General features: G+C 39.4%; 1 protein-coding gene across 2 annotated transcripts; it reads left to right on the top strand.

Moving 5' to 3' along the window:
• Positions 1–10209: 10209 nt before the first annotated feature.
• Positions 10210–20943, top strand: LOC117538779 (transcription factor 12-like). Of its 2 annotated transcripts, XM_034204651.1 has the most exons (14): positions 10210–10363; positions 12946–13048; positions 13849–13988; positions 14069–14192; positions 14283–14353; positions 14733–14823; positions 14930–15003; positions 16025–16201; positions 16818–16929; positions 17047–17173; positions 18024–18077; positions 18520–18749; positions 19636–19813; positions 20007–20943. In XM_034204651.1, exons 1-13 carry the CDS (start codon positions 10295–10297, stop codon positions 19776–19778), a joined length of 1515 nt encoding a protein of 504 aa, XP_034060542.1. In that variant the 5' UTR covers positions 10210–10294; the 3' UTR covers positions 19779–19813; positions 20007–20943. The 2 variants fall into 2 exon arrangements, with proteins under 2 accessions (XP_034060542.1, XP_034060543.1); XM_034204652.1 differs by lacking the exon at positions 18024–18077.
• Positions 20944–22054: the final 1111 nt, after the last annotated feature.

Below are 22054 nucleotides of genomic sequence, written 5' to 3'. Positions count from 1 at the left end.
TGTTCTACGCCACTACATAGTTACATTTAAATGTGTGCTGCGTCGGTTCAGCCATTCTCCGCAAGGGTTTTTGAAATTGGTCCGTGCGCAAAGCATTGTGGGGATTTTAAGGACGCGAAGTCTACCCATGTGCAGCCTCGAAATTACCCCCAAACCAAGGACGCGGCCTCGGTGGAATTCCAAGTATGCTGGAGATTGGAACAGTCCTTCGGCGGCACTCGATGATGTAGCATCCTTGAAATATTGGCTTGGAAGCCAGTTTCCTCGAGATTGAGAAACGGCCTAGGCTACTATAGGTTATCATGCTCCTATGCTCCACAGCTCAACATCCCATAATGTGTCACTTAGTAATATATTTTAAATGGTTTTATGTTACACTCCCTGGATCAAAAGTCCAACGCAGGCCTGTGTGTTTTATGGAAATGTTTTTTCTAGAAATCACCCACTTACAGTTCAAGACGATTTTATACTCTTTGATTTCAACCTTACATTTGCAGGCTTAGATTTTAGACATGCATAACAGATGTAGGCTACATCATTAAAAATGGATATAGCATCGATCTTCTTTGTTGTTTTGAAATGTTGAACTGCGAAAATATAGCCTATTTTCTAACTGGTAACATAAATAGGACTCCTAGAGGACAATTCCAAAATGTTTAAATCCATTTTAAAATAATTCGACATTTACATTCAGAGAGTTGATAAGAGAATAATTGACGTGCATTATTCATGTGATGGATGCATCTTCCATTGTTAAAGTATTTTTAACTTGTTTAAGTGTTTCCTTGGGGATAATAAAAAACTGATTACAACTTTTCTAAAAACACTGTAAACTTAAGACCCCATACAACTCATTTTCTATCTTAATTTCCACTGGTAGTCTAATTGAAAACATATTTTTCACCTCCTATGAACTGGCATGAAATCAGAATTTGTTTGTTAAATAGATGCACTCTAAAAGTATTGTGCTGTCGTTTTAATTTTAAAATCCTGAAATGTATGTTAGTTTTTCATGCGGTGTTTTCCTGTAACTTGACGCTGGTCTGTGCGCTGCGATTCCGCTGTCAGCCTGCATGGGCGCTGCTGCAGGAAGCATTTTGATCAGATAGTGACAATGACGGGTAAACAGCCAGGATGATATCACCTCAACAAATAAACCGTAGACTGTACACATAAACCGGTCATTTACCAGCACGGGTATCAATCAAAACATCTGCTAATATGTTTCTATCGATTGATAATGTGATCAGTCTTTTGGTGAGGAAATGCAAAAACACCTCTTCCAATATTTGTCTTTGCTCATCACACAGCTCTCTGTGGAAGTCTGAGACACAGCTGGCGGTAAAACAATAACCTGGGATGATGAATTAGGTTGGGACTTTGAGTAGCAGATATAAATAAAACGTTCACTTATGTCCCCCTAATAAACCTGCCGTATAATTACATACATTACACGCAGTTAATTTGCTTTTAACTATACTGCGTCTAACCTATTTATAATCAGTCATGTTTTTATATCGCCTTCTTGGAAATATAAATGTGGAATGTGAGAGGAATGAAGCCACCAGGTCAAGAAAAACAAGACCTAAATACATTCTTTCATCATGACTTATTTTGTGCTGCCCTCTGTTGATGGAAACATGTAATGTTACTCCACTGCCCACTGACACCATGCACATGAAACATAATGCAGCAGTAGACGCACACATGCACATGCATTGCACGCACATACGAGAAAGACGTTTATAGACATGTAAGTGGCTATTAAGATAAGAATAACAGGAAGAAGAGGGAATAATACAAAATGTTGCTATAGTATAGAGCTTCTGTTTGTTTGCAGGATGTGAAGTTGTTTATTAAATGTCTCTTAGCACATTATGTGACTGCTTTTCTGTTTGTCCTGTGCAGTGAGTATCATCAAGGTATACAAACATAACATCTGTGGTGGAATGTAAACATTAACACATTATGTGACTGCTTTTCTGTTTGTCCTGTGCAGTGAGTATCATCAAGGTATACAAACATAACATCTGTGGTGGAATGTAAACAGTTCATTTATTTTTGTTATGCTGTTGAACGTTTTACGTCACTGCATCTATTTTTTACGTTACTAGCTTTTTTGAAGAATCTGATGGATAGTGGATATCAGTCAAGATGTCAAGATTATTGATGCTTAGACCTAATGGATCAGTGCCATTTTAATATAATTAAGTAATATACAGATACTTTGACGTTTAGTACTTTGAGTATATTTTGATACTCAATCATAATTTTGATGGTGAAGTGTTTTGAATGCATTGTGCTTTTAACAGATTACTCTACCCTAAAAGACCAGCGTACTTGAGTGTGTGTGCGTGTGCGTGTGCGTGTGTGCAAGCAGGTTAAAGGAGAACCGGTTCAGTTGTAACACCCTCCAATCAGAAACTAGTTTAAGTGATGCCACTAGTCACCTCAGGCTCATTTACATGAGCTGCTTACATACCAAGAAGAAGCCAAACAAACTCACAGACAAATGTGCCAAATGTTATTTATTTCAGTATTTATGTTTTTACTCAAACAAACTTCTCTCAAATTCAACCCACAAATATGTTCAAAATGGATGAGAGGTAACACCCTACATTGTTATTGTTAATAACATGACCTTACACAATGTCATTATAAAAATAAGACACAAACAGTTGACAAAAATGATTCAAATCAAAACTTGGCCATGACGATGTACTAAAATCAGAGCATTCCTAGAAATGAGAATATGACATCTGTGGGCGATAATTGTCGAATTTGGTGGTTTACAAAGACACTGGATTCATAAAATAACATGAACATTATGTATAATCCTGAAATTGGTATTTAAATGTCAGTATTGGGATACTGCGTTTATTAATACCAATATGCATACTCCACTGTATAAATCGTTTATCATATAGTTAAAGAGAGATGTTGAGCAGAACAGAGCAGTGAGCTGTTTCCTGGAAAGCACAACATAGTCACAAATGAGAGGACATGTGAGGAGGAAGTCATGTGAGGTGAGGCATGAGGTTGGCATGGACCAGCTATAAATAATATACATTTTATGTATGATATGATATTCTACTCTTCTTTGCAGATTGTAGTGTCTTGGTGGCCAGCATAGCACCCTCTGCTGTATGAAAAGCAAATAAAACCGTAATTTTTTAGGATTGTAATTTAGTTGTGGTGTGACTGAGATGTCATGGGTGTTTTGGATACAGCCTGAAATTGTGAAAAACATCTCTAAACACGTGATTTAATTATGATTGTGTGGCCAAAAAATTAAATAGATTGTAATTTGCTTCAAAATTTGTCAACAATTTCTCCTTCTCTCTATGTGTTATCACACACATCCATCAGACCTCGTCATTTTCTGGCTTGTTAACAACACCAGAGGTGTGGAACAGTGACACTTCATCTAAATCTCAAGAAAATGTTTTTCCTTGTTAGTCATTGTTTTCTCACTCTATTTTTGACCTTCGGTTGCTGGCTATTCTGGACTGATTTATTTTACTGTCAGTCTCCTGTCACTTCCCATTTGGGCTTGAAGGTCTCATCTCAGCAGTCTTTGCCCTTGCTCATTCTTCCGAACGCTAAGATTTACACAACTCTCTTCCAAAAGTTGCTGCCATTTTTGTGACCATTTCATGAAACCGTCTCAATTTAAAACATCTCCTCAATAAAACCTGTTTAGTTCTGAGTCATGTGTTGGCTATTATTGCTTGATGATCCAAAAAAAACCTTTTAAGAGGAATAATATCACAATATACTTAGCCATATCTTTACCAAACACATGCCGAATATTTCCGAGCACCTATAAGAAAACATGTTAAAATGAAATAAATAAATAATGACAAAGCTGATAAGGGCCACCCATTCTTGACGGTTGATATTTTAATGTACATATTAAAGAGGATTTTGTTCTTAGAGACAAGCAAAGGAAGCTGATTGTGTGCTGGCACACTTAAACACACTCATCGCCCCTAATCACCACTTATTTTGTTGTTGTACAGTTTTGATTTCATTACCTCCTGCTCCCTGCCAATGAAGCAGGTCATGCTCTAGACTGGCAGCAGTGACCTTAAGCCACCCGTCCTCTCCTCGGAGTTTATGGTGAATGTGGGATAGTTACCGTGGTGCAGAGGTCGGTGAGTCTAGCGCACACGTGCACCACGCAGCAATGCCCGCTCCAATCCTCTTACAACCCCCACTTCGTCCTGCACTCAGGCCAGACTATAAGATCAGCTCTCCGTGCTCGGGTCTTATCCTGGAGAAACAGGAGATCCTCAGCACAGAGTCACGCCAACAGGTATCAAACACCACACGCTTCCCTCTGTATGCCAACAGTAGGCCTGCTTGCTTTAAGATGCATTCACTGATATGTCCGTTAAAGGGAAACATGTAAAGATAACTTCTGTATGCATTGCTTTAGTAGAAACACAATAGGCCTACTTTTAAAAGCTGGCTGTTGTAAGTGTACAGCCATTAACCGAATACATTTTGATCCGTCTGATCAAATCAGAACTACTGTTGATAGTAAACTCCTTCTAATTCAAGTGCTCATCCAAAAATAATGTTTGTACGAAAGCTTTTTAATTAATTGGCATCTATTTTGATAATAGATGGCACATCAGTGGCGGTTCTAGAACATTTTACATGGGGGGGCAAAGGGGAGGCAAGAGGTCATGCCAGGGTGGCATAGGAGGGCGGACAGTACGTGGTATTTTATACTGTATATAACCTATTTATTGTTAATTCATGCCCTAACACAAGTGTTCTTTAATGCACAAGAGAAACAAGGTGTTCAGACAAACAATCGGGTGCCCTTTGAGTCCCCCAAGCTTACCTCAACCATTTTAAATGAAAGGAAACTACAAAATGTATTTTAAAGCAATGAATTAATGGAACAGGTTGTTTTGCATTACAATGTAAAATTAAATATATATTTTGTTTTAGACAGACACACAAATTGGTTGTCTTAGACAGACATATTTGCATGTCCTCACTAAGCATTATTACATATTAATTTAATATTAAACAAATCAAAATGGCCAATTATCCCAAAATGTTGCTGCTAATATAATCACATGCTTGTCAACTTTAACTGATCAAAAATCAATTCTGAAAAGATACTTGAATTATCTATGAAATTGCAATATTGTCCCTCAGTTTGTTTCAACCCCATCACGCCATACCATTTACCCTCCTATTAAAATAATGGATCAGTCCATGTGTGATCTGCATTGAGGGAATTACATCACAAAAGTGTTTCTTCTCTTACCTATATTTCAGTTTTTGTATTTTCAGATTAAGATTGACAAGCTCAACATTTTAACTATGTTGTATGAATTAATAATAGTAAATAATTGTTTATTACAAAATAAACAATAGTTTTGCAAAATATTACAATTTTGTAATGTCCTTGACTTCCATGTGGTGCCATATCTTAGCTAAACAAGGTCTCATGCCTACTTTTTGTCAAAAACTTCAACTCTGTTACATTTTTTCAAGGAAATTCCTAGTAATTATTTATATTTTGTGCCTGAGGTGGGAAAATGTAAGTAGTCTACTACCAGATGTTATGACCAAACATTTTGGTTTCATTTTTCAAAGATATAAAGACCCAAAAGGCACCCGATTCAGAGAATACTCAGAATTCTGCATACTGTAAGTACTTAATTATAATTAAGTACACAAATGACATCACCCATCTCTTCAGAGAGCTGAAGGTGACCTGTGCAGTAACACATTTCAATCAATATTTGTCAATACTAAGAGCTGCTAGATTGAGCTGCTGTAATGGAATATGTAAGGAGAATAAGAACATACCATGTGGTCCAGCTGGAGTTTCATCTGCCTCCTGATCCCTGCCTCTGGCCCTCTTTCTGATACTTCATCTTCATTCCTCACATATATTTCTTCTTCTTCACTAATGTCTTCATCTCCTCCTCTTCCTCCCGCTCTGACCCTCCTGGTCTCTTCATCTCCTCCTCTTCCTCCTGCTCTGACCCTCCTGGTCCTTTCATCTCTCTTTTCCTTTTCCTCTTTCTGTTCGTCCTGATCACTTCTCATATGTCTTTTTGTTGTTGTTGAATCACTCCTATGGCCTGCAAGAGTCTACTTGTGAAAAGCACTGGTACAAATGCTTGTATAACTTTACAAGTTAGGGCCATGTAGCCTAGCTAATATGTAGCATATCATAAATATAACATCAGAAAGTATTGATCAAGCGCACACAGGCAGCTGTGTTTGGATCCAGTTTTTACGGTAAAGGATGTATCCTGGTTTCATTGATCTGGCCTCATGGCTGTGATGTGTAGTTTACGTGGATTTAATAGTAGGCTACCGCGTAGTTTAGCAAAGTGATCGATCTCCCAGCTAACGCTGTCTGCGTAGTATTTTGTAACGTAACGCCCGAAACAGCGCCCGTCTGTTAAACGCTATCGATTCAAACTAAAGCGTTTTATTAATATTTAGTTTCAAGCTCTCGTCCTTAGTAAAAACAAAACTAGTGGAAAGGGAAATGCTCCCAGGGGAAGCTGATCCATAGGTGCTGGGACAGCTCGCTCCCTCTCTGCAGCGGTGTGAGCCGCGGGCTGTGTGAACGCCGCTCCGCAGTTTAATGCAGGGCTGTAGCTGCGTTTTTAACGGGCCTAAAATGATATTTAAAATGATTCACTTTTAACTAATGTAATGCTTGTTTCGTTGCTTGAGAAGCTTGTGGAAATAGTGTAGGTTTGTTTTAGTACAGTTTTAGGGAAACAAAAGTTAGGGGGGCAGCTGGGGGGGCAAGGCTCTACAGTGGGGGGGGGGCAGCTTCCCCCTTGCCCCCCCCCCCGTAGTTCCGCCCCTGTGGCACATATTGTATGGTTCCAGTTTTTAAATTGTGAAAATGTGTTTTTTGAGATACAGAAACAATTGAATACATCAACATGGCTTATGGTCAATGATAATTATCTTCAAATCTTAAACTAAATATTACGATGAAGTCATGGAAAGCGTGCAGGCTAGCATAATGTGGCTGTAGTAAGGAATAAATAAAAAATAATGATTACCTCTAAAATACGGTTTGATGTGCAAGTAATAATACCGTAAATGAAAAGATGTGTAGCTTTATCTACGTTCACTTTCTGTTAATCAGGTTAGTAAAAGGATAAAGTATGGGAGTCCCTGGCTTCTACGTCACCACAACCTATCCCTGTTATTGCAGATTTTATACAGCATTTTTTTTCCTCCGCCTTCTTTTCCTTGGCGTCCTGTGGAAGAGCGGATGGGAAATTCTGATGTCATCAACCTTGGCGCAGCGGGACAGAGGAGCATGCAGACCCTCAGGGTGCCACGATTGGTGCCCATGTGTTTGTGCCCCGTAGATGGTGAAATAGATGGTGTGGTGCTGCCCGCCTGTGCTGCACCTGCGTCCCAGCATGCTGATTGATCAGTTTGGTCATGTGGAATGTCACCATCTGCTCCCCAGTCCCACTCACCCCTTCTTGTGTGAATGCCAATCACTGGCAGGAAGATAGTTATTAGAGCCATGTCAAATCAGGCGCATGACGATGAGCAATATGCCAGTAACACTGGAAATGTGTGTTGCAGGCGTAGTATGCATAATCTTACAGAAAAGGACAACCATGACTGCGAAGTGGTATACGTTATATTTTTGTTTATATAGGTGAGCCATATCTAAATTGTTTTTTTACTTTTACAAAATGCAATCACAGTTTTTGCCTTTAATATATTCTGCAAATAAAATTGAATTTGATAACTGAGGGCTACAGTGAGTGCATATGTTTTGTTTTGCATATAAAAGTCTTAATTTCCTTTCTTATTTCCATCCTTTCCTCCCATCTTCTTCAGTTGCTTTTTTGGCCTCTTAATGGCCAACAACTTATCATGGGGCCATCAGAAGTGACATTCTTCATTGTAGAGCGTCATAACCAATGACATTTCAACCATGGGAAAATAAAGATATGCAAATCTGAACTCATTAACATTTGCATTACCTGTTTGAATAATCGCACTCCTGACAAGACTGCAATTAACTAAGATTGATGCAAAGTTCAGGGTTAGGGGACTGTATATATTTGCTCTTGGATCATTTACCCAAGATGTGTGGTGTGTGTGGTGTGTGTGTGTGTGTGTGTGTGTGTGTGTGTGTGTGTGTGTGTGTGTGTGTGTGTGTGTGTGTGTGTGTGTGTGTGTGTGTGCCAGATAGGAGAACTGATTTCTGTCAGAAGAAAAGGTCATTCAGTATCCACTGTTGTTCCAGGATTATGTGTCCTGATTTCTGTCATTTATTTCACCTGCAATAAGGACATTTCTTCTTTATAACCAATACCATTTGACAAAAATAATAATTATAGGAGAGAGCTATTCCTAGAAAATAAAGGAAAGTTCCAGCAATGATTGTTATGATGAAGAGACTGACCGCCTAACCCAGTTAACACTAGCGTGGTCGGGATTAGACTTTGAGGAAACTCAGGTTAAGAAAGATTTAAACCAGAAAACACATTTAGTTTTTTCTGCTCTCAGATCAGGTTTTTTTGCACTTTCTTCCATCAGTTGACATAACACTCCTTATCATGGCCATGAATGAAACTGCATTAAAAAAAAAAAAATAAATAGAATCTATATAGCCTAATCGGCTTAAATTATTTCTTATAATCCATTAAAAAGATTCTTTGAAAAAATGTGGTTTACTATTTTTTAACTACACGAGCTGTGCATTTAAACTCATACATAAGGGCAGCACATCATGCATTATGGTAATGACTCAAATGGATATAGATGTGTTGAGAAGATTCCACATCACACAGTCCCGTGTGGCTTCAGTGTCAACACTGCAGGGTTAGTATGACAGTGAGTTCAAGATAAGTGCTGAGCGGCTGGCTCAGGGAAAATGATTTGATTGGATTCTTGTGAGGTCTTTCTAGGACACTTGCCGGCACACTCCAGGTCTGAGCAGAGTTGTTTCTCCCTCTCCGGTTAACTATATGTATGTAACATAGGCTACAGAGAGATTACTGCACAACATATAGCAGCTCAGCGCCTAGCATCGTTGACATCGTCTATCCTATTAGTATTTTAACATTAGCAGCTCAGTTGACTTCCTAGAATCAGATTTAATTAAGTAGAGCAAATATATAACTCTTTTTAAATCTATTTAAAAACTGATTTAAAATTAAACAAGAAAAATAAATGTTTACAAGAAATATAAACAAACCAAAAAAGGCAATAGAATAGAAATATGAAAATAAGAAAAATTATAATCTCAGGATTTAAAAGTGGAAGAGCTACGTAGTTTAAAAAGAGTTAACATTGTGCAGAAATGTGCAAAAATAAACAGGAAAAGTTAAAGGTACCCGACAGTATGAGGGGTACGGTAACTTTAAAGTTTAAGGTACCCCGACAGTGAGGATTGGCTCACAAGTAGACAGTGAGAGTTTTATAAAGGAATTAGGCCTACCCTAAAATATCTGAGCTGTTTGTTTGCACATGCAGTAGGTCACTGTCAGTTTCAAGCAGTGGATTTACCTCACACAGGAAGTGTTTTCAGTACCAGGTCACCCAGACAGGCTGCTGTATAAATAACTTTTATCCCAGCCGCTGGAGAAGCTCACAAAGCCACACGTGATTACAAACTGAAGATCGGGATCTATTTGTACAAGTAGGTCAGACAGGAGTGTGGAGGCTTCTGTTTACTGGAAACATCTACCTGGCTTACACGTGATTATCTGCATGTATGCCGTCATTCTGAATTTGCCTGCATATGATTGTACACCAACGTAGGATGTCATAGAAGAGGATGACATTTAAACAACAAAATGTATAAACGACACTGTTAGTGGACCCTCACCCCCCTGTTTTAATTTATCTGGTGTGGTCAAGGTGTTGGTGGGTGGGGAATCCCCTGATTATTACATGAGTTATTTTCATGCAGTTTTGCGCAACAGCCTCTTTAATTAAAAACAGACACATAAAACGTAACAAAACAACCTGACTTTGTTTATTCTAATACTTTTCTTTGAATACATACAAAAATACAGCTTAGAATATTCTAGTCCAGGCTTGTAGTACAGTAATAGCATCAACCCTGGGCCACCCCTCTCTGCCGCCTGGAATGGTCCGGCCCTTATTTGCATAAATTGTCTGCGGGTAGCTGCATGACCAGCAGGGGTAGGTTAGGGGAAGGAGTGCATGTGGACTACACACACATGAGTAAAGACACGGACAGAGGAGCTGCTAGTGGATTGTATGAGAGTGTTGCACTGAATCTGACGGAGTTATGTACTGTGCTCATCCTGTCTCTGGCACAGGCAACAACTCCCTGATGTATTGCTACAACATGAAACCGGTGAGTACATTTCTTATATATTTATATTTTTGTTTTCTAGGTGATCTTTTTCATGTATTTGTCAGTGTGTTTGGTGATGATGCTGTTGCACTTTTGTATTGTGTTCTCAGATGTTCTGCTTGTTTGTGGACTTGCACTATGAAAAACATTGTATTTGTTGATAGTGTTTGAAGAGTGTGTTATCTCCCTGACAACTTCATTTTGCATCAATATGAAATGTATTCATGTGGAAGGAAGCTATATAAAAGTTGACTTTCTGATCCTCTTTTAGTGAGGCATTGGCTCGGATGCTTCCTACTCTGTTCAGAACATTTGATGGGATGTTAGGTTGTTTCATGTGGCTGGTTTGCGCGTGTGTGTGTGTGTGTGTGTGTGTGTGTGTGTGTGTGTGTGTGTGTGTCTGTCTGTCTGTCTGTCTGTCTGTCTGTCTGTCTGTGTGTGTGTGTGTGTGTGTGTGTGTGTGTGTGTGTGTGTGTGTGTGTGTGTGTGTGTGCGTGTGCGTGTGCGTGTGTGATGGAGAAACCGAGGTGGAGAGGTCTTTAAGTGTTGTGTCATTGTCACTTCCCTGAAGAATTGTGTAAAAGGTACAGTATAAAGCTTATTCTTGTTCAAACTTAATTAGTTGACACTTTTTGAAAGAACTTTGTGAAACATAAGGTACAAATAAAATCTCTGTGGTCATTTGTTTGCCTGCCTGTATGTTTGTTTGTTTCCCCATTAACAAATTCAAACCAAATTCGCATAGAAAGGCCTTTTTCTATGATAATCAACGAACAAAATAATGATTACCTACATAATCACACAACTTATAACAACTGCACAGCATCTGAATTAATGTTAGCATCCACTAACACCTCATTCACTTGTGGTTTTAACAATCTCGTGTTAAAATGCACCGTTGAGACCTCATGCTTCCTGTTCACTGAGCGCCGTGCAGTCAAGCCTAGCAGCAGAAAACATCTTGACATGAAGCAGATTGCTGCTTTTTCTATTTGATTTAACCCCGCTATGTTGGAGCAGTCCCTCCACCGCTGCTGCCATTATCAAAGGCAGCTTTGATCTCTGTGAGACTAACCATATCCAGACATCGTGGATCACAGAGGCAGAAAATTGGTTGCATGTGGCTGGAGTTGGCCATGGTGGGGCACAGCATAGGCCCTGAATAGCAAGTTGATATTTCACTCATCCAGCAGAGTAAAGCTGTGTGCCTTCACAATGGGAAATAGTGTGGCTTTTTGTTGTTTGTGTAACATATCTTTTAGATTAAAATTACTTTAGAAATGTTATGAATACAATCTAAATGATAACATTTACTTGTGTTTAAAATGATATGAGGTCAAGCAAGTATGAAGGTTTTACGTTATTTAAATTCTCTCTTAGTTGTGTTTTTTTTGGTTGAAGAAAGGTCCCTTATCATTTGTGATGCAGTGATTGATGGTTCCTAAATCAATGCTATGCTAAAAGAGGATGCCATGGTGACGGCCCCTCTCCAGTGGGGGCCACAGAGGGCGTACTGGGGCGGGGGGTGTGACCATTATTAACGGGTCGCCTGCTATGCTGATGGTAAGGAGGACAATTGGCTTTATCCTGCGCCATATGCTGCCCATGGCGGCTCAGACGGGCCCAGTGTCGGCAGGGGCTCTTCTGTTTGGCCAAGCCCACAATCACCATGGGACTCATGCCAGCCAGGGTCATGGCTATGTGTGTGTGTGTGTGTGTGTGTGTGTGTGTGGTGTGTGTGTGTGTGTGTGTGTGTGTGTGTGTGTGTGTGTGTGTGTGTGTGTGTGTGTGTGTGTGTGTGTGTGTGTGTGTGTGTGTGTGTGTGTGTGTGTGTGTTTAAGACCATGTGTCTTTGTGTGTGTGAGCCTGTGAGTGTGCTTGCACAAGCATACTCAAGAGAGTCTTTAATAGCCTGCTTTACAGAACTTGTCGCCCGGGTAACTGACACCCCATTGATGCTGTGCAGGGAGGTTTATTTTCATTTCCTGGGGCACATCAAAGCAACCAGGGGAGGTGCAGGTGCAGCCCAGACCTCTTGGTTGGTTTGAGTGAGTGAGCATGTGTTGGTGTGTTTCAGGCGCATATGTGCAGTTTGTAGCCTTTAGAACTGAAAGAAAAACATTAACCAGAGGTATCTTCAGTTAAATTCTGAAATCTGTTTGCCATTTGCAATGTTTTGTTTCCTACATAAGGGGATCATTAGGGTTCTGTGTTTGTTTCTTTCAGAGGACATAGTATGTGCAGGCCTGTAATTATTTGAGAGGGAATTGTATCCCGGTCTTCTGCAGCCAGTCGAACCTGATCATGATTAGGACAGGGATTTCTCATGGTGAATGGTTCCTAAATCCGGATGAGGAGGTGCATGGATCTGCAGCTTATGGATTATCGCAATAGCTCTAAGTGTGCATCATCCTCTCTGCTTTGCTTTATAATACTGTTGCTTCAGCTCGTACTCACAGTATTAGGCCGTTTGTGACAGCAAGATTGGTTTCAGTGTTAAAGACAAATAGAATATCATTGTTTGTGTATAATCATGTTGCACGTCAGAGTCGGCAATGCCTTAAACACGCTTTTCTTCCTAGGTTTATGGGCAGTCTCCCAATAATGACGACGACATCAACCAGAACTCATCTTTTCATCCATCCTCCAAGGCCCACAACAATGTGTTCGCAAGCACCTTCTTTGGTGAGCGCAAACAATCCTGAATAATCATGATTATTCCAGCAGCAATCACTGCGATTAGAAAATTCAGCTGAGGTTCAGCATTCACTAAAACCATTTATTCTTGTAGTATAGTTAGAACCAATATATTATATGATAAAAATATTGACCTTATAATTGTGCTATATAAAAATTCAGAGAATCAACAAAGTAATTAGAGTTAATTCTTAGAACAAATGAATGTTTGTACATAATGTTACTCCTATACATCCAATAGCTCTCTGCTAATCCAAGCATGTCAGAGAAATATGGTTCACTTTAAGGAACATAAAAACACACATAGCTTAAGTGGTTTCTGGGCTTTAGTAGATATGATACTGAAGAGAAGATAAGAAATACATTCTTGTGCTAGAGATTAAAATAAAAACAAAGAGTAATACATATAAAATGTTCTGTATACTAAGTAATACCAACAGCAGTGACATATAGAATAACAATAAAGGTAAGACACATTTAGTAAAACAGGAAAACTTTTGATATTGAAAATAGTCATATGTAATATATATTTAGGTAAGGAAACCACAAAAAATCTTACTGACCCTTAACATTCCTATGTTATGTTTCATGAACCATTAAAAATAAATAGGCGTTCCCATGATTCTCAGAGCTCAGACATAGTTTGTTATAAAATAACATTATCCAGCCATTGCCAGACTGACAGGGCTTTATTGTTTCCGTGGAGGCCGCTGTACAGCTTAATGCCTCGACTGGCTGTTTGAGATGCCGCTCCAGTGCAGGCTATAACATATTATTATTCATTTTAGAGGGGACAAGCAATTCGCCTGACATCTGGAATGCTGTAAATGGGCTGAACCAGCAGGGCTATGAAGGTGCTCTGGGAGCAGCCCACCAGACCCAGGCGGGGGGGTACAGCAGCCTGCAGCCGGTGCAGCACAGTCACCTGGTGAGACTCACATCCTGCACCTATAGGCTGTCTGATTGCACAGCATCCCGTGCTAATTATGATGTGTGTTTACTGTTCAGGACTACTCTCCACACTCAGTGGTGGCTGCCGACATGAACAGGGGTCTCCCTCCAATGTCCACCTTTCACCGCAACAACACAGCATCACACACTCCGACAATCAACAACTCAGACAATTCAACAGGTGAGGAAATGGAGGAATTAATCTGCACCTTATGTCAGCTCTGGTTTGTCTGCTAATTGTTTTAATATTTAATATTCTTATTCTTTTCAGTCTCAGGAAGCAAGGGACATGTGTCAGGAGGATCACAGACAGGCGATACCTTGGGCAAAGCTCTGGCCTCTGTAAGTATGCACCACCTCAATCCTATTAGAGCGGCTCATCTATGCCGTGTTATGTTCAAACAGTCAGACCAGCGCATAAAACCAAGCCCTGAAAGCCACAGCGGCATAATGCAAAAGGAAAATAGGGGTTTGTCCCTGCCTGGAGCAGTCTAGTGCGTATTAACGAAAGGCCACTCTCGTGCTGCTGGACTTTTTATTGGCTGCCAACTAGTAAAATGACCAGAATTGATGAGTTTAGTTCAGGTTACGAGCCTGCTCCAAAGGCTGAGGCAGCGGCTGTAAAAACCTACGCAGAAATGACAAGGTGTGCTTTTAAAATGATCCATGCCTTACTCACACTCCTCCCCCCACCCTTCTCTCGCCCCATGTCTGCTGCCAGATTTATTCCCCCGATCACACCAGCAGCAACTTCCCCTCCAGCTCGTCCACACCAGTCAGGTCTCCGTCCCCGAATGCAACTGAACCTGAAGGTAAACTGGAGGAACACAAGCTGCTGTAGCGACAGTATAAATATTATTTCTATTCTGCATTTTTCTGTCTTTTCATGGCCTTATTGGGTTATTTTCTTCCTCCCAGGTACCAACATGTGGCCCCGGAGTTCAGCCCAAGCACCAGTCTCACCACACTACGAGTCTTCCCTTATATCATTGGTAAAGACCTGATTTATATCACATGAAGTTTAAATGATTGTGTGATATAGATGTTAATTAAAGGAAAAAGGAGAATATATTTAATATGCAGTTCCTAAGATATTTTTCATGTTAAGTATATTCAAACAAATATTCAACAATAAAAACAGATATTAAAAATGTGCAAACACCTGAAAGGGCCATTATGAAATATAACCAAAAAATGATGGTGATACTAATACAATTTATTTTAATAATAATGACAATAGATTTCTTAACACAAGGACTGGAAATTGGGCTAAACAGCTAGCCATGTCCGAAGGTTATAGGTTTTAAAGTTTTTTGTTTTTTTTTAAACGGAAGTTGTGGTTTTACAGGATTTTTTTGCCAGACCTGGCAACCTCAAGGTCACGACAAGACAGCAGGAGGTCAGCGGGCCAAGAAATAGAGCCAATAGAGTCAAGCTATATAACTGCTTGCCTTGGCTTTATATCTAACACACAGATATGAGAGTGGTGTCTATTTGTCAGCTATCTCTCCTGCAGGACATTTATTACAGTAGATCCTAACAATATTAAACAATTTATTTAAGGTATATATTATTACATCCTCCATAGAGGTTATATTTGTAGTTTTGTTATTTTTTTCTGTCTGTATATAAGCAGGATTTTCATTAAAGTGGTGGACAGGTGTAGCATGGGCCAATGACGAACCCAATATGTTTAGAAGCAGACCTAAATCATGAGGCAGATACAGACATTATCTTTTACTTTTTTTAACATTGCGGGAGAGCATTAGGCCTTAGCAGAGGTCTTAGCCTTACAAGTGCCGTTCTACTTCCAATTAAACTTTTATGTTACTTGACATGACTGTTCTTGACACAATTAAACTGAAAAACTGCAGGTTTTTTGAGAAAATTGATTTAAGAGCTCTTATTTGTTACAGAAAAATGTCAGATTGAATTTAACTTCGATTAAATTCAATACTGTTTCCTGATTGGCAAATGTCACATAAATAACTTCTCCTCTGTTGGTGTGCGTAGTCTCAGGTGGAGGACCGGCTGGACAGACTGGACGATGTGATCCACGTCCTGAGGAACCACGCTGTGGGCCCTACGGCCGGCCTGCCTGCAGACATCCACGGCCTGCTGAACCAGAACCTGCAGGGCCTCCTGGGATCTGCCGGCCCCCTGCCGCTCACCTGCCACACTCCAACCATGGTAAACATCCATTTCCTTTAAATATGTAGGGAGGGACATGGCAGTGTGTATGGAAATTCCATGTTTTGTGTATGTGTTGGAATGTTCCACCCGCTATGTCTGCATGTTTTCCCCATGTACGGGTTGTTGTCCTTGAAAAAGGAAACTGAGCACAATGGAGAGTGGTATACGCGTAGCTCTTATATGGCGAGGGTACAGTATGTGCAGATTTTAATTCCACTGTGGGTGGTGGGGGACGCCTTCATCGTGCAGCATGTTTCCCTTTCAGCAGACCAGGGGATTTTGGCCCAGCTGGAGTGGAGTATATGCAGGGGAGAGGGCTTTTTAGTCTAATCCTTTGGGGGGAGGGGGCATTACATTCTCTCACTTTTATTTTTTCAAATGATGTATCTGTTTTAGTGTTATATGCAGGGAGTATATAGCAGGATTAAGATTGTCTGAGATTAATTTAATTCTGTAGAGCAAGAGATCTACCCGGTGTTACGTCGGAGGCAGATGTTTGTTTTGTTACTTATTTGTCATTGGTTGGATGTAAAAGTTGTATACTGTATGTGACTGAGGCTATGGACACATGAATAAAGCTCTTATCTCTCCCCTTTCTTTATGATCCTTAAAGGTTGAAGCTGTCAATATGAACAACAACCACCCAGCCTTCCAGAGCCGCACACAAAATGGCCACCCGTACCCAGTCAGACAGAGGGCCACAATACATGACATGCAAAGTGCAGGTAGAGGCTGATGCACTCGTGTATTTCACATCTGAACTTTTGAACCCATGAGCTAGGACTGAGTAGATTTCACAGTTTTAATATACCATTTTTTTTATTTTGTGTGATGTGCCACAGGAAGTAATCTGGAGCTGAAAATGGAGAGCAGGGAACGAGAAGAGATGAACCACACTAACCACAGTCACAGCTCCGACAGCCAGAGATCAGATGAGGAGAGCAAAAACAAAACACAAGGAGATAACAGGTAACACTTATCTGCTTAGTATGAACAAAAAACAGCATTCAACCATTCAGAAAAACTAGTTTTGTGTTTAAAACCAGCTGCTTAGTATGGCTTACTGGTTTAAAAATAACTGCATGATTTAAAATCTGCACTGAAAAAAAACAATGGGTTTGAAAAACAATGGGTTTTGTGACAGTAAAGCATTACAGCAGATTTAAAGAAAGTCCCTCCCTCAGAGGCAAGTATTAGAGTGTTCTTACCGTTTGGTTTCACTAATTGAAAACACTGCGGGACCCCCTGCTGTGGGAGGGCAGCTGCGTCCAGGCCAGCCTATTTAACTCTGCCTCGTATTTCTTTTTCCTGTTGCATTAAGTTAAGGGAGAAAAAAAGAGGAGCTGCCAGGACTTTCAGTGAATGTAAAGACACTGAAAGTTGTATTAAGGTGGTAGGGTTATGAAAGAAGTACACAAGCGATGCCAAAATAAATCTTTTTATAGAGTCCTTCCTCGTTCTTCAGTAGCCAATCGCCATTAGGGGTTAAATACAACATAAGCTTAGTTATTTTGCTCCATATAGTTTGTATTATTATTTGTAACTAAGGATGCAACTACTACATGTATTTTCTTTTGTTATCAGACCATTATATGATAAGTGACATCATGAAATCCAAATGTATTGAAAATATAAAACAGAAAGACAGCAAATACTTAAATCCCCACAAAGTTTGGAATTTTTTTCTCAATACATTTATTAAACGTTTAGTTCTGCAATTAAATTCACTAACTTGGTTTGGTTTTACATGAGCCAGAGATTTAAAAGTAGACTGTACTTCCTGAAAATGTCACAGATTAATTTGTCCTGGTGTCTCTAGTTTCAGCGGTCACTTCAGGACAACCCTCTTCATGACATCAGCTCTGGAGCCTGAGTGCGTCCTTTCTTTTTATTTAGATCTATAATCTAGTTTGGGAAATTGAAGTTGACGTATGTGGGCAATCCTCCAGCAAACATTTTTTATTGGACGTTTTGTTTTGTTTTCTTATTCACACTCAATGAGACTATGATTGTAACAAAACCAGGTATTAAATTGTGATTAAATTGCAGCTCTTGATCAGGGGTTATTGATTGGAAAGGGATTTTCAATATAGTATGGAATGGCTTTCACAGAACAAATGAGGATGAATCAAATAACCTCAGAAGACCCAATAACATGTCAGCCCAGTGACCAGCAGAGGGCAGACACACCCACAGTATAACTCAACAGATGTGTGAATATCAGTATCAAAACATAAAAGGCTTTTGAAAGATTTAGACAATAACTTGATACAGAATTCTTACCAGCATTTATTTCTCTCTCATTGATGTTGCAGTATCGATGAGGATGAGAATCTGACCCCGGAGCAGAAGGCCGAACGTGAGCGCGACAGGAGGATGTCCAACAACTCCCGTGAGCGCCTGCGTGTGCGGGACATCAACGAGGCCTTCAAGGAGCTGGGTCACATGGTTCAGCTGCACCTGAAGAGCGAGAAGCCGCAGACCAAGCTGCTGGTGCTGCACCAGGCCGTGTCTGTGATCCTCAGCCTGGAACAACAAGTCAGAGGTCAGCGCATCCTTAAAGGAGGAATGTTTTAAGTAAAATAAATAACGGAGAGTGACACCTAACATACAACAAGAGGTTTGGAGTCAGCGTAGGAGATGAATCAGTTGATTACAGACTCTAAAGATGTAAACAGTTTATCCGGGATAAATATCTTATATCTACTAACACACATTTTTATGTTTTCAATTTGAACATGCATTATTTTATTGTTTTTGTATCCACTTGGAGGTAAAAAAGTAGTTTTTTTACACAATTAGCAGACATAGCGCAATATTATCATTTATTTGGAGTCATGTTTCTGTCAACCTGATGATAATGAGCCTAATATTCACTCTATTTTACCTCTTGTTTGGTGCCCTCCAACTCCTAAGGGAAATATCTCGAGCAGCTAAATGCTCCTTTAGTGTATATCACCAGCTAGTCTCACCTCTTTGGTTCTAGGCAGCAAGTGCAACGAAGGGTCAAAACAGCTGCCAGCTGCTGCAGTTGAAAACTACACTGATGAAAGCTGATAAAACATTGAGGTTGCAAACCGTCAAATCAAAACAACAGCTGAAAGATGCTAAAACGCTCATCATTAGCTGAGAAGAATAGCAGTCTGGTGAAAATTGCCTGTGAGTTTTTGACTACAAATAACATAATGTACACTAAACAAAGTCAAATTGATTGTTAATATACAAATATTGATAAGAACAGCTTTAAAGCCACTATTACAGCAGTACACTTAACAGAAAAGCGACAGCCAAAGCAGAATACAGTTGTTTTTTTCAAAATAAACTGAACTCGCATTTCACATTGGATGGCAATGAATAACATCCTTGTTCTACCACATGTTTTAGCTTCTTTACTTAGTCAAACGCTTACCCATTGTTGTTGAATCTCACAGAGAGGAACCTGAACCCGAAGGCAGCGTGTCTGCGGAGGAGAGAGGAAGAGAAGGCGTCTGCAGCCATGGCGGATCAACAGTCCATGCATCTCGCTTTCCATCCCAGTCTGACAGACCCATCAAACCCCATGGGCCACCTCTGAGCATCTGATAATAACTGAATCAAATACAGCATAAAGTAAGTAACATTAACTTAAACAGCAGTTACACATATGTGATAAAGACATTGTATATTTTTTAGCAGACAGTAACTGTATTTTTCTTTTTTGTAAAAAATGTTGTAATGCTACCAACCCTGTTTACAAACTTGACATTAATAATATTTCCATAGAAAGTCTAATTTTTCTATCATCTGTGTGTTTGATGTCCAGATGCTGATCGAAGAGCAACCAGGAAGCCCTCTCCGTTTGAACAATCATCTCCTTGCTTCCCAACCGGACTTCTAACTTTGTGCCTACACTTAACTTGTAACAGACAAATGCATTGTAAACTGCCGATGTTTTGTACATATTTTATATATTTATTGGTTATCTGTCTGTTTTGAATATATCTGAAAGGATGAAACCCAGTAGTGACGAGTGTCATCTGCAGTTTTGATTTTTGGAGGAGCCAGATATGTTTCTGATTGATCTTTTCAGTGTATCACTATTAACCACGTACACTCGTGATTTTCATCGAGCTCAGAGAACTGACATTCCCATATTTGTGTTCAGACATCGGATTTAAATTGTCCTGTGGTGTGTGTGAGAGTGTGTGAGCTGTTGTTTAGTGTGTGCATGTGTGCGAAGGAGTTTGACCATTCTATGAATGAACAGATCTCCCAAAATGTTCTTTGACAGGTCGGCATCATCTGTTATTTGTACATATTTCACACATTTATGTAATAGCACTGTTAACAGGATCACACTTAACGAGACGGAGGTGGAAAATGGACTTTGTCTTCTCAGAGTAAATCTCGCTCTTCAGACTTAGTCAAAGCTCTTTGCATGTTTGAGTTTTTACTAGAATATTCATTTTTTATAAGTTATGTAACTTATCTTTCATACAAATATTGTGCATTTCATAATGTCTCCATTTACTTTTACATATGAAAACCTTTTTGTGCTGTTTTAATAGATGTAGCCATATTCCATGCTCTGAGCAATACAGTGTAACATAGTAATTGATGTCTTGTTTGCATATCAAACTGCTAAACAAATAATAATTAAAAATAATCTGGAATTATTTCCATCATGACATGTACAGTTTAAGTAGCCAACAGGCATGTGTCAAAGGATAATGTAGCAATAAATGTGTCTTTTCAAATAGTTTTTCAGTGTGTTCTTTTTATCACATGCACATACACTTACTGTATTTAAAGTAGGCTACTAAAACTTGTATTACTATTAAGTGAACATTCAAATACAAGAAGATATCATTCATTTGAAGCCAAATGAGTGTCCATTATGTTTGTGAAAGGCGTCTTTATTGGCGTAGCATTCTTTGCAATGCATATTAGGTTGTGCACAGTGAGGCATTGTGACAAGTTTTACAAAGGAAAACAACGGCTCATTAATTAAATATAGGTTTTGCATGGTGTAATATCTGCAGGCAATCTGAGCACCTGTTGTTTATTCCAGATGCCGGGTGGAGAAACGGTGACAGCGCCAACTAATAAACTACACCTGTCGCCTTTTATGGTGCAATTGGTTGAGCAATATTTCCGATAAACAACATGTGTATACACACTAAAAAATAAGTGTCCTGAATGCCGGTTTGCTAGCGTTTTTGTAAAGTTACAGATATATAAACAGCGTATCATGTTATAAACGTTTACCATGGTCTCCTGTCATCCCAGGGTGTGCGTTTAATAAAGTCCCGGGCATTAAACACCTCTTTATGGTTCTGGGAGGGTTACACCAAGAAGTTTGAGTAGAGGGGTGGTACATAAATGTTAAAAGTATATTTGGCATCTTTGTTTTAGTTTTCAATGTATTATTCATAAATACGTCGATTAATTGATGTGAAGTATTTTGATTTCATGTTTATTTTATGTATGACTCAATATTTTATGAAAAACCGACTCACTATCACACCCCTGTTTTTGGTAGTGCCTAATGCTGGCATTTGTGCTAGTGATAGCGAGATGAAGCATTATGAAGCTTTGAAGCTTTCCAGCCAATTGGTTCTCAAAAAGGGTTCATCTCATGAGGCTTCATCTGAACCCCCCTGTTGGTCAAAGTGTGTTAAACAGGCAGAAATCTCAACAGTGTGATCTTTCTGTGAGTTCCCAATGAGTAAACCTTAGAATAACTCTGAACATGAGATCATATTTTCATATAATACATTTGTATGAATATTATATATATACCTGCCCAGTTACTCTCACAACGAATCAGTATTTGCAGTAATCAAATTAGTTATCTAACATAGCCTATAC

This window comes from Gymnodraco acuticeps, unplaced genomic scaffold, assembly GCF_902827175.1.
Source record: "Gymnodraco acuticeps unplaced genomic scaffold, fGymAcu1.1, whole genome shotgun sequence".
Classification (NCBI taxonomy): Eukaryota; Metazoa; Chordata; class Actinopteri; order Perciformes; family Bathydraconidae; genus Gymnodraco; species Gymnodraco acuticeps.
The sequence above is the reverse complement of the archived record's forward strand: the minus strand, read 5'-3'. Positions and strand labels throughout refer to the sequence as shown.

Coding starts and splice junctions, on each gene's coding strand:
- LOC117538779 (XM_034204651.1), top strand. CDS start 10,295: ATGTACTGTGCTCATCCTGTCTCTGGCACAGGCAACAACTCCCTGATG. Junction 14,824..14,929: donor GAATGCAACTGAACCTGAAG/GTAAACTGGAGG, acceptor TCTTCCTCCCAG/GTACCAACATGTGGCCCCGG. Junction 18,078..18,519: donor ACATCAGCTCTGGAGCCTGA/GTGCGTCCTTTC, acceptor TTGATGTTGCAG/TATCGATGAGGATGAGAATC.